This window comes from Otolemur garnettii, unplaced genomic scaffold (assembly GCF_000181295.1).
Source record: "Otolemur garnettii isolate 467f Iridium unplaced genomic scaffold, OtoGar3 scaffold00009, whole genome shotgun sequence".
In the NCBI taxonomy this organism is placed as follows: domain Eukaryota; kingdom Metazoa; phylum Chordata; class Mammalia; order Primates; family Galagidae; genus Otolemur; species Otolemur garnettii.
The window spans coordinates 10,071,571-10,082,950 of record NW_003852404.1 but is presented as its reverse complement, the minus strand read 5'-3'; the positions used below and the strand labels follow the sequence as shown (position 1 = coordinate 10,082,950).

At 44.1% G+C, this 11,380-nt stretch overlaps 1 protein-coding gene across 1 annotated transcript in view; it reads right to left on the bottom strand.

Moving 5' to 3' along the window:
* ADAMTS5 (ADAM metallopeptidase with thrombospondin type 1 motif 5) overlaps positions 1 to 11,037 on the bottom strand; it is a 39,624-nt gene extending 28,587 nt beyond the window's left edge. Inside the window, exon 1 of the mRNA XM_003783892.3 lies at positions 9,849 to 11,037. Coding sequence (XP_003783940.1) covers positions 9,849 to 10,952 — 1,104 coding nt within the window. The 5' untranslated portion in view covers positions 10,953 to 11,037. The remainder of the gene's footprint in view (positions 1 to 9,848) is intronic.
* Positions 11,038 to 11,380: the final 343 nt, after the last annotated feature.

The window sequence follows — 11,380 nt, the reverse complement described above, 5'->3', positions numbered from 1 at the left end:
TGCCCAACAAGATAGTATTTTTAGTAAGACATCAACAAATAGCTTCAAAAGGAAAGGATTGAAAAATATATTAATTACTAAAAAAGATGACTGCTTATTAGTTGAAATAATAAATATTGTTTTGATCACAGCAATCACCTTTCTAAGACTAACTACCATATTGTCTGGCTTAACGTAGGAATACAACAAATATTTGCTTCATTGAATGGGATTTTGACACACAGTCAGGTACATGTAGGAATTGCACATCTTTCCACATTGTATGTTAGTAGGACCTCACCAGCCTTCACTGTGTAGGGCAGTATGACTATAAAAGCAATTCCACACAGTCAGTGGTCACTTAGCCCTCTTCCTCACCCTTCCCTATTTTGCTGTCTATTTCCATCACCTAACCGAGACTCACCCTGTTCTTTTCTCTTATTACACCTTCAGGTCTTTATTGTGTTATGTGTATTATGCTTTCCCAGCTGTGGAGAATTACAGTGTGGCACTGTGTTATTGTAGCTTCAGACAGTGGAAACCTTGGCCAAGTAGGGGCTTGATGAATCAAGTCACCAAACCAACAACAGCCTTCCGAAGTTTCCTGTGTGTCCTCAGATGTCATCCCATGGGATCCCAAATTACAGCGGTTGAGAACAAATTAGTAGTTTTTAAATTGAAATTGGAACACACTTTTGCATAATAATCAGTCTTTGAGATAATGACATAGTACAATACATTTTTTAACTCCCTTTCCAATAATTTCAGTAGCTGTAGAATCAAAGACCCAGGTCATAGCTTAAGTGAGTTGCAAGATACAGCTGTACACATGTATTTTTTTTTAAAAAACCAGATGTATTTTTGTTTTAAACCAGATGTATGTTTATGTCACATTTTGGTGTTCATTATTTTCAAATAATAAAATCCCAAAATTAATTTTTCCTTCTTATTCCTTACTTCCTTTATAAGCTTGAAGGGCCACAGCAAAGGGAAATGGCTCTCTGTGTTCTGGATGGAATTTAAATTGGATTCTAAATACCTCTCTGTTTACAGAGAATCAGTTGCTCAGGAGAGGCTGGCAGTCCTCCTTGTCATCCTTGACTTGGATTAAGTGCATTTGTTCTTGAAGATATGTGCCATGAAGGTATGCGCATGGGACAAAATTAGAACAGAAGCACTTGTCATTATTTTTTAACTACACTGATTAAATCCCTTGACTACACAGCCACTCTACGGATTTCTGAGGCTACAATTATGTAAACTGGCAACCTCTCCATTTTCACTCACACTGTTTCAAACCTTGGCAGTATAGTTAGGATTTTATGCTCAAGATTTCCAATGAACATTTGAGTTTGTGATCCAATGTTCATCTCACTGTATTAAAACTAACTTGTATATCAAATTATTAAGAATACAGCAAATTACATTTATGTCTATCTTATGGCTGTGATTTATAACACTTTCAGGAGCAAAGTTGCTTTAATTTTATAGGACTTAAAAAAAACACAGCATTTTTTAGAGCCTATTGGGGCAACTGCATACGTGTCCATGAAGTAATCTAGATAGGGAGGCAGGAGACACTGAAGCATCTTGTAGGAGGTGAATGAATTCTAATGGCCGACAAGACCTTTTCTAATTATTCAGTGAAGATCTGAGATGAAAGTATCTTTGTCATATCAAAGATGGCTCTTTCATGCAGGATCGATATTTGTCACCATTATGTGATGAGTGATGCAATGGGAGATTTAGTAAAATGAAAGGATTGCAAGAGCATGCAGAGGTTCACCAGGTGCTTTTGTGCTGTGGTTTTGGCCCGAATATAAGTTCTTACTCAAAAATATAACCGAGATGGTCTACAAGATCAACAAAGATTTGACAGGCAGGTGACATTGTGCCATTCACCAGGTGTGACCTTTTAGATAGCTGTAAATGTAGCAGAGTTTGTGATTTATCATGGAATTTAGAAATACTAATAGTACCTGAGACCTATTCTTGAGGACAGACAAGGGAAATAGAGAGCAAGCAAAATCTGCTGCATTGAAAAGCAGATGCCCAGAAAACAGCGTGGCTTGGAAAAATTCCAGTGCTCAGTACTGAGTGGTGAAAATGAATCAAGCAGACAAAAATGTACAAAATGAAAAAAAATCAATAGGAGTTGAAGGCCATCTTGCCCTGACTAAGAGATTGGTCTCCTACGTGGCATCAATATGTTAAGGAAAAAATTTGGAGGAAACACAAATTCTAAGAAGGGTAGATATTGCAACTACAGCAGTAGCAGCCAAAGGTGAGAAATAATACCTTTTAAGAGTGAAATACCAGTAATTTCTGCTTCTATAGATATCATGTCCTGGAAAGGGCCAGTATAGAACTCAAGGGAAGGGCATGCATGAGGTTTAACCAGGCTTGAACCATCTGTCTGCACCCTTTGTAGTGAACAGAGATTAGTGACGGAATAATGAACCTGGTGTGGTACGTATTTTAATCGTAAGTATCACACACACACACACACACACACACACCCACCCATGCGTATTTGTGAGCTGTCCTTTGCCTTCCTGCCTACCTACACAGCAATCCCCCAAATCAAAGGAGTCTTTATTTTTAGACTCTAGCAAGGACTATATTAATTGGAACTGTTAGGTCACCATTCCAAAGACCTGTGCTATACAATCTCTGTCCTTGTCTCTGGATACAACTAAGTGATACCAAACACACACCAAACACACCTAACCCAGCTGGGTTAGGAGCCAGGTACATTTCTTCCCCAATTACTGAGTACCCACACTCATTGCGATACCGTGCTAAGTGCTGACACCATAGTAGATAGATAAAAGAAGACCTGATTCAGAGTCGTAAGCAGCATCATGACCGAGGGAGCAAAACATCTATGTCCAGAAGGAAGCACATGTGAGAGGATGTGGTATGAATGGATTATCAAAGGAGAAAAGAAGAGGGACTGATAAACTCTCCCTGAGGGAATCAATAAAGGTGTCTGAGCAGGGCGGACTGGATCTCCCAGTGTGGGAGGAAAGGTATTCTAACAAGGAGAGTGGAAACCTCATGGATGATAAAAGGCAGAGTGCTTTTAGGGGGAACAATGGAGATTTTGTTGTGAAGGACTCATAGAGGAAGCTGGAAAGAGAGTCTGTGCCCAAACTCCAAAAGAGAAAATTTTCTCTGACAAAAGTGAGGGAAGAAGAACAAGAAGAGACAGAGGAAGGAGGAGGTCGAGTGGCGTAGGTGACTGGAAAGGTCAGTTTGGAAAATGGGAATGGAAGCCAGATAGAAATGTGAGGAAAGGGAAATTGCACTTTCACTCCACCTCCATGAGCAAGAAGCGCTGTGTAAGTCATCTATATGCTTTGCCACCATCGAAGCACTTTGGACCAGATGATGTCTAGGGCTTGTTCCAGCCATACACGGGTTGATATGGACTGAAAAAGTTTCAATTCATACCTGAAGAAATTGACGTTGAGGTGCATGAGGCGCCCATACTCCAGCTGGAGCGTAATGAAGCTGAAATTCAAACCTGTGTCAACACACTCCCAGGTCCTGAACTTCTCTACGAGGTGAAAGCCTCATATATATTATCCTTGATGTTCACCTTATCTTTTACATTCATGATGGGCACTTGATCAACCAAATTTCTTTTTTGAAGAAAATGAGGAATAGTATGATCTCTATGGTATGTTTGGTAAAACTCAATAATTTAGAAGCATATTAAATGCACATCATGGTCTGGAAAGATATTCTAGAAAATAAGAAAGTGGAAGTTCTGGATAAGAAACCTGGTGATATCGTTAACCAACCAATCTCTCTCACTCCCACACATATACACATTTAATCAATCACTGGTAAGTCACTGCAGTTGGCCTCCATATCTCATTCTTTCCATTATTCCTTCCTGTCTGGAATATCACCCGAACTTCTAATTGGCCCTTTCACCTCCTGTAACTTCCCTGTCCATATACCACAGTCAGTTACCTTCTTAGAGAACAGATCTTATAAGGTTCCTCTATTCTTCCCCACCGACCTCTGCCTGGCATTCAAAACCTTGCACAATGCAACTCCAGCTTGCTTCCACTGCACATTCCTGCTTCATCCCATCTACTATTTCCTGCATATCTCATGAATATTTTTGCCCACAAACCTAAGCCCAAAACATTCCTTTTGCTAGAAAAAATTAATTCACTCACATCCACCTCTTTTTAACATGTCTTGATTTGATCCCTGCTCCTTAATTCCTAATGCCACGGCTTTAGTTTATACCACCTTGAGCTGCCCTTTGAAGATTACTGAAATAGCCTGCAAAGGCTCACTGAGGAGCTGCTGGTCCACCTACTTAGACCAGAAGGCTCACTGCAGAACACATCTTTGGTCACTGATATTTCCCCACTAATGTCCTTTCCTTTGATTTCCATTGCATTTAGTTCACAACGTATGCTTCTTAATGATGCTATTGACTGAATTGTGTTTAACATTAGGAAAACTCAGATAAATGCCCTAAATTCTTAAGTAGAAGCCCTAACCGTGAATGTGACTACATTTGAAGATAGAGCCTATAAAAAAGTAAATAAGGTAAAAGGTACTGAGTGTGGGGCTCTGGTCAGAATTATGAGAAGTGACACTGGAAAGCACTTTCCTCTCCTCGTCTCTGTGCTCATGCACCCAGGCAAGGCCTAGTGCACCTGCAGTGTGAAGGTAGCTGTCTACAAGTCAGGCAGAGAGCCCTCCCCAGAAATGGAATTGGCTAAAACCTTGAGCCCAGGCTTTCCAGCTCCAGAACTGTGGAAAATATGTGTCTGTTGTTAAAGCCACATATTCTATATTTTGTTTTGTTGTTGTTCTGGTAGTCGAGGCAGAAGAATACACATGGTGATATATTTCTTCTGTTCTCTGGTTGTTGTTGTCTTGTCCAGACTAACCTGTTGCCATTCCACTGCCGCTGGGTATATGATAGTTGGGTGAATGTCTTCAATACCCTTCTTCTCCTAACACATCTAGAAAACTCTTACTCTTTCTTTAAAATTGAACTCAGAATGAGTCACAACCTTCTTATGTACGTCCATAATATCTTATGACCATGTCTCTTATAAAAGTCATCATGCTTTATAGCAATCATCTATTTCCTTGTTTGTTTCCAGGAATAAAATCTTAGGAAAGGGGATAATTCTTGAACTTCTTCTACAAGGGGATAATCCCTCTCATTTAGAAACATCTTGGCCTTTTTTTCTTATCTTTTCTTTTCTTTTCTTTTTTGCAGTTTTTGGCCAGGGCTGGGTTTGAACCTGCCACTTCCAGCATATGGGGCCAGCGCCCTACTCCTTTGAGCCATAGGCACTGCCCAACAACTTGGCCTTTTATTTATTTATTTATTTATTTATTTTTGAGACAGAGCCTCAAACTGTCCCCCTGGGTAGAGTGCCATGGCATCACAGCTCACAGCAACCTCCAACTCCTGGGCTCAAGCAAGTCTCCTGCCTCAGCCTCCCAAGTAGCTGAGACCACAGGCGCCCGCCACAACCCCTGGCTATTTTTTGGTTGCAGCCGTCATTATTGTTTGGCGGGCCCAGGCTGGATTTGAACCTGCCACCTTGGGTGTACATGGCTGGCGACTTAGCCACTTGAGCCACAGGCGCCGAGCCCAACTTGGCCTTTTAAATAAATTAGTTACAACATTTTTAGTTTAGAGAGCACTAGACCGGTCGATCTCTGCCTGTGTCCCTTATCAGCTGTTACTCTAAAAGACTATCTCTCTTTCTCTTCACATGAATTTCTTATCTGTCAGATTAAAATAATGATATGATTGTGGATTGTTGAAAGGATTGCTTATAACTATCATAAATAGTTAATGGCCATAGATAGTACATAAGAATGCTCAATGACAGACAGTGGAATCCAAATCAAATCTATTTATCTTTTGAGGACCAATTCAGTTCTAAATTTGCAATACGGCTTGGAGAAAGATTCACATGCAGAATCAATTGTTCTTTCCCTATTTCTTTGTACAGATTTTGTCGACAGCTCAGTTACAGCATTTATCTGAGTTTTCCTAATGTTAAAGAAGTGCAGGCATGTCTCTGCTTTCTCTCTGCAGGATAAGCCCAGTGGGCAGGGGCCAGGTGTCTTCCATCCTGCTTCCTTCTGCTACCTAAATCAGTGTAGCACACCTAGGAGGAGTATGTGGACGTGTGGTGAATACGGGAGACACAACGATGCAACAGGTCCTGTTTGTTGTGCTGCACTGTCTCTAAAGGACGTTGTATTTTTCAGACTATTCCAATACAGTTCACTGTAAAATATCAACTGGAGCTGCTGAATATGGTCAATAATGCCCCATTTCTGAGTTATTTAGGCTTTTATGGATTTGGATTGACCTATAAGCTATGATGTCTTGGTAAGCGTTCGCCTTAGAACTTACATGAGATTTGAACTGAAACATGTGACTAAATTAGTCCAGCAAGCCAATAAGAAAAAGACATATCCATCTTCCTCTTCCAGTTCTGGCCTCCTTCTACTGCCCCCTATTGTCAGACCCTAACAAGGAGCCAGACGGTGAAGGAGAACTGCTCTACCCAGAGCCCCAGCTCCAACCCAGAGCCCGAGCTCCAACATCATACGCAGAAAGAAGAGAGTTTTAGCTGAGAGAAGATGGGCTACTAACTGGCCGGCTGACAGTTAATGAAATCTTCTATGTTACAGAGACTTTTAGCTAGTTCCATTTCAATCCATAGCTCTCCATCTATGAAAGTCAGGCTTTTTTTGGTCTTGTGCAGGGAAGTAAGGATGCTAAACAATTTCTAAGTTCGTTAGCGAGCAGGTAGGCTTTTGTTTCTGAAGAGTGAATGGTCTACAAAATGGCTTGAAGAGTCTGTCTTCAAGTGAATTATTTTAAAATAAAAGAGGAAGTCAGGAACAAGAAAAGGATTCTGGAAAGAAAAACGAAATCCTGGTGAGATTGGATTTCTACTGTTTGGTGGCAGGAGTGGTGTGAATTCCAGCATGAGTGCCACTCCAAAAAGAAAACAGCTTCCATGTCAGGAAATTGACTGGTGCTAACTCTTTCTAATTAGAATAGTACTAGAGTGCTGGGTACAGTCCTGGCAGTGAAGTGTGTGTTAGGTCGATAGATGAATTACCAGCACTATTCTGCGGACTCCTAGACAGAATGTTCAAGGTGGCCTCAGCTAGTAAACAGGAGTGGAAAACATATCCTCACACATTTGCTTCATGCTTGGAAAACAAGCAATTTAGGAAAAGACATCTGGACACAAAATCTGAACAGGACTCAGAGCCCATCAAAACATGCATTTGATGGCTTGGCGTCTGGTTGCTAAGCAACATACCTCTTACATTCAAAACAGAGTTGTAAAAGTAGAATCCTGGTGCCAACTTTGGGTATTTTTCATTGAAAAAGAAATAACTATGAAAGTTTTGCTTTAGGCCTTAGGATATTTGATGTCGATGAGATAAAAGAGATCAGATCATCTCTCCAATTATTAGGCAGAGATTAACTTTAACTTTGAAGAACTGTCAGTGAATGCTACATTAGGGTCTTGAAATATTTTCCTCAGCCCCCTAATTAATAGCACTCTTTAAATTAGGTGCGTATATTCATAATACACATACTTTTCAAATACTCAGTTCTCCTGAACTTAGTTGTCTATACTAGAAAGCCAACCACAAATGAGATTCGCTTTACTAAAAGTGTGCTTCTGCTTGGCAAGGAGGCCTGGGAGGGCCCATGTAAAATATTTTCCATGTGTAGACTAGTTTGAAAAATCTATATCATTACAACACTTATTAAAATTAAGATAGACCATTAACTTATTTCTCCTTTGCTGCTATCTAGTTAAAACATGCTGATAAGTTTTAGAGTTTGGAAAATGGGAATATAAACTACTCAAACAAGAAATAAATCCAGAAAAAACAAGAGACTGATCGTTTAGAATCACTGACTAGTTTACTTTTTTTTAGAGAGTGGGGAAACAATTAAGAAAATCAGGGCATCGAACCATCCATTAATTAGTATTAATTTTAAAGGTATGCAATGAGTATTCGCATTAAAACATGAAGGCACAGTATTAAAATGACCTACTCTTTGGAGCAGTATGCCTAAAAAAGTATTTTTCCCTCTTTCTTTTGAGTGCCTCCTCCCATAAACTCTCCAAAGCCTCCTTCTTGGCAGCCTCTTGTGATGCAGCAAGGCAAGGAAACCCAGACGTGGAAAGTTGCTTACAGAAAAAAGGGGGAAAAGAAAAAAAAAAACCCTTGGAAACCAAATAATAAAAGGATAGGTTTACAGAACTTCACTTCACAGAGAAGGCTACAAAATGAATGTTCTACAGTTTCAAAGACTAATGCTGTGCAGAGGAATGAAAGGATGGCTTCCAGAAGATCACTTAATGAGGGGAAAGATTTTCCGTGGTGCACAGCGCTGAGCACTGCCTGGCTCCCCCTAAGCGGCAGCCCTTCAGCGCCTTGTTTACATGTGGCTCACATTTATGTCCACCCCATGAACCGCAAGTGTTTCTCTACTCCAAATTTATCAACACTTTTCCGTCATACCAGGGGTGCTGTAGTAAAAAATAGAAGAATTCGGTAGTGAAGCTGTGTGATTCTGAAGTCTCCTGCAATCCATCATCCAATTTCCTATCCTTGTTCTGTTTGCTTCATTTCATACCATGACTTTACATAATACTTCCAAGTTTGTAATCCGTCATCTCTTCTGGATGGCTCTCAAACACTTAAAGAATGAGCTTTAAAAGTCTAACTCTTACCAGGCATCGGAGAGGCAGCAACTTAAAACTGCCAGTCTAAGGAAAGTTGTGAAAATTGAGGCTCAGAAATATGTGCAAACCAACCCAGACTTTTTGTGGAAATGTCACACTCGGGTGGTGGTCTAATCACTGTGTAAACAGATACTGTGTTCCTCCCAGAGCCTCTGGGCCTGTAAGGATCTATTTCTTTCCTTTCCTGTAACCGTCTTTCTTAAAAGAGGGAAATCCTGGGAAAACATTCCTTCCCCATGTCTTGACTCTTTGCCCAGACCTCCTGCACTGGGGCTTCAGAAACATATTCATCCAAAACCCAAATATGAGAACTGGATGTGACCTCTCCTTCCTTCCTTGGTGTGGAGTTGGTGTGGACAGAGATGTGACAGATTGGTCAACCAGGCAAAGGAGTGCTTAAGGAACCTCACAGTTTTAGATCCTCTGCTGATGGGGTTTCTACATGCTCTGGTCCCTCTTTCCTTCCCAGGAGTGGAGGTTCCAAGGTGGACCTGTAAGAACTCCAATAGTGATCCAGATTGCAAAAGGAGTCCCTGGGCAAATCTTCCCTCCCTCGAGTGTAGCAGAAGGCATTCAAGTGACAAGGTATTGGAATTTACAAAAGAAGGTCCTAGTAAAAAAAATAAGTGAGCCCTGTGACTGACCCATCAAGCAATTTCTATGAGATTGGGCAGTTATATTTTTGGTTTCATTGGAAAGCTGAACACCTGTGCGTCCCATGACAATCTTGCTTTCCCCTTTTTTCTCATTTAATTATTACATTTTCCCAAGCATTCTAGCACCTTCTTACCATGTTTATGTGCTTTTGCCACCATGTCTCAGACTGGATGACATCCAGCATTATTGCTTGCTGTCTGATTGTCTAAGCAGGTCTACTTATTTAAGGCAAAAACTGCTGCTAGGACTAAGCTGAGTCCAGAAGCAGAGTTGACAGCGCTCTGGGTTTCCTGAAAGAAGCAGTTAAACAAATCCATAGTGGCAGGTGGCTGGTGGGAGAAGCAAAGCCATCAGCAAGACGGTCCCTTCCAACAACCTCCTTTTCCCAGTGCTGGGACCACACGTCCCAGCTGGACCTACCTCCCGAGTAAACAGGATGGCTGCATCGTAGTGTTCCTCGTGGTCATCTCCCAGCTGGTTATGCTGGTGCTGCCACTTGCAAAAGTTCTTGAGTGTAGTGGCTGCATTCTTGCTCACTTCCAGGCTCTTGTCCTTGTCGCCTAGCACCACCACCTTCACCACGGCCAGGCGGATGTGGTTCTCGATACTGGCATGGCTGTACAACCGATTGGCAATGGAAGCCAGGGTCATCAGATAATGCTGCAGGCCCCGACCATACATCCGCGCCATGGACGCGTCAGCCACCAGGAGCAGCTCCACCTGGCGGGCCCGGGAGATGGAGCGGCGCCGCCGCCGCCACCACGTCTGCGGTCCTGGATCCCCGGCGGGCGAGGTAGTGGACTGGTCCAAGAGCCGCGGGGCCAGCTCTGTGCGTCGACGTGGGCTGCCGTGCGCCAGAGGACGTTCGCGAGGTCCTTGTGGGGACGCTGGGGTCTCGCAGCTGGCGCGCGGCGTCAGAGCCTCGAACCTGAAGCCCTCGCGGGTGTAGACGTGCAGGATCCGCGCGGACCCATCCCCGTACACGCGCCCGTTTTCCGCATCAGCCCAGGGCCCGCGCAACAGCGGCTTCAGGGTGTAGCGTGCGTGCTTGACCGCGAAGAAGCCGTCGAGACCCCCACAGAGGTCAAAGACAGCCAGGGAGCGGGGGCTACCGTCCACCGTGCCCCTATAGAAGCAGTGGCTTCGGTGGCGCCGGGACGCGCTCGGCCCGCCTCCTGAAGGCACAAAGCCCTCGGCGCCCACCGAACCATCTCGCTCCAGGTCCAGGAGGAACCTCCGGCCGCCCGCGTAAACGAGGTAGCCCACCTTGCCGCCGCCTGAGTAGAGCTGATCGATGTTCTGCACGAGCCCACTGCTCCTGCGCCGTTGCGCCAGGGGGTGCGGATGACCTGGAGGCTCGGCCAGCTCCTGCGCCTCCTCCCCCTGCCGCCGGCGGGGCTGGGCGGCCGCTGCAGCAGACTGAGGCTGCCGGGCTTTATCCTGGGCAGGTGCGGCGGCGGGGCCGGCTGCGGCCAGGGACAGGCGGAACGCGCAGAGCAGCAGGGACGCCCACCCGAGCAGCATAGTGCGCTGCCCGCGGGGAGGGGCTGCGCGACGGGGACTTTATGGGTATTTGTTATTCGCTAGGGAAGTTGCCGGGGCGGGGGATGGGGCTCGCGAGCGCCACACACACACACACACACACACACACACTTGCTTGCAAGGCTGAGTCAAGTGTCGGAGGGAGGGGGAATGGGCAGCAGCGCCAGCCTGTCCGGGCCCCGGTGCCAGCGTGCGAACTTTTCTTTGTTGGTTTGGAAAATGTTTGGATTCGTGCTCCAGAGAGAGGTGGAGAAAAAAAAGAAAAAAAACCCGCCAGGTTGTGGAGATTCAGCAAATACGGGGAAAAGAGAAAAACACAAACGCAGCCACGATCGCTGCTCCAAGAAAAGTAAGGAAGGTACCGCGCACCCGGCTGGCAACTGGTGCGCGCTGCCGGCTGCCCCTCTGCT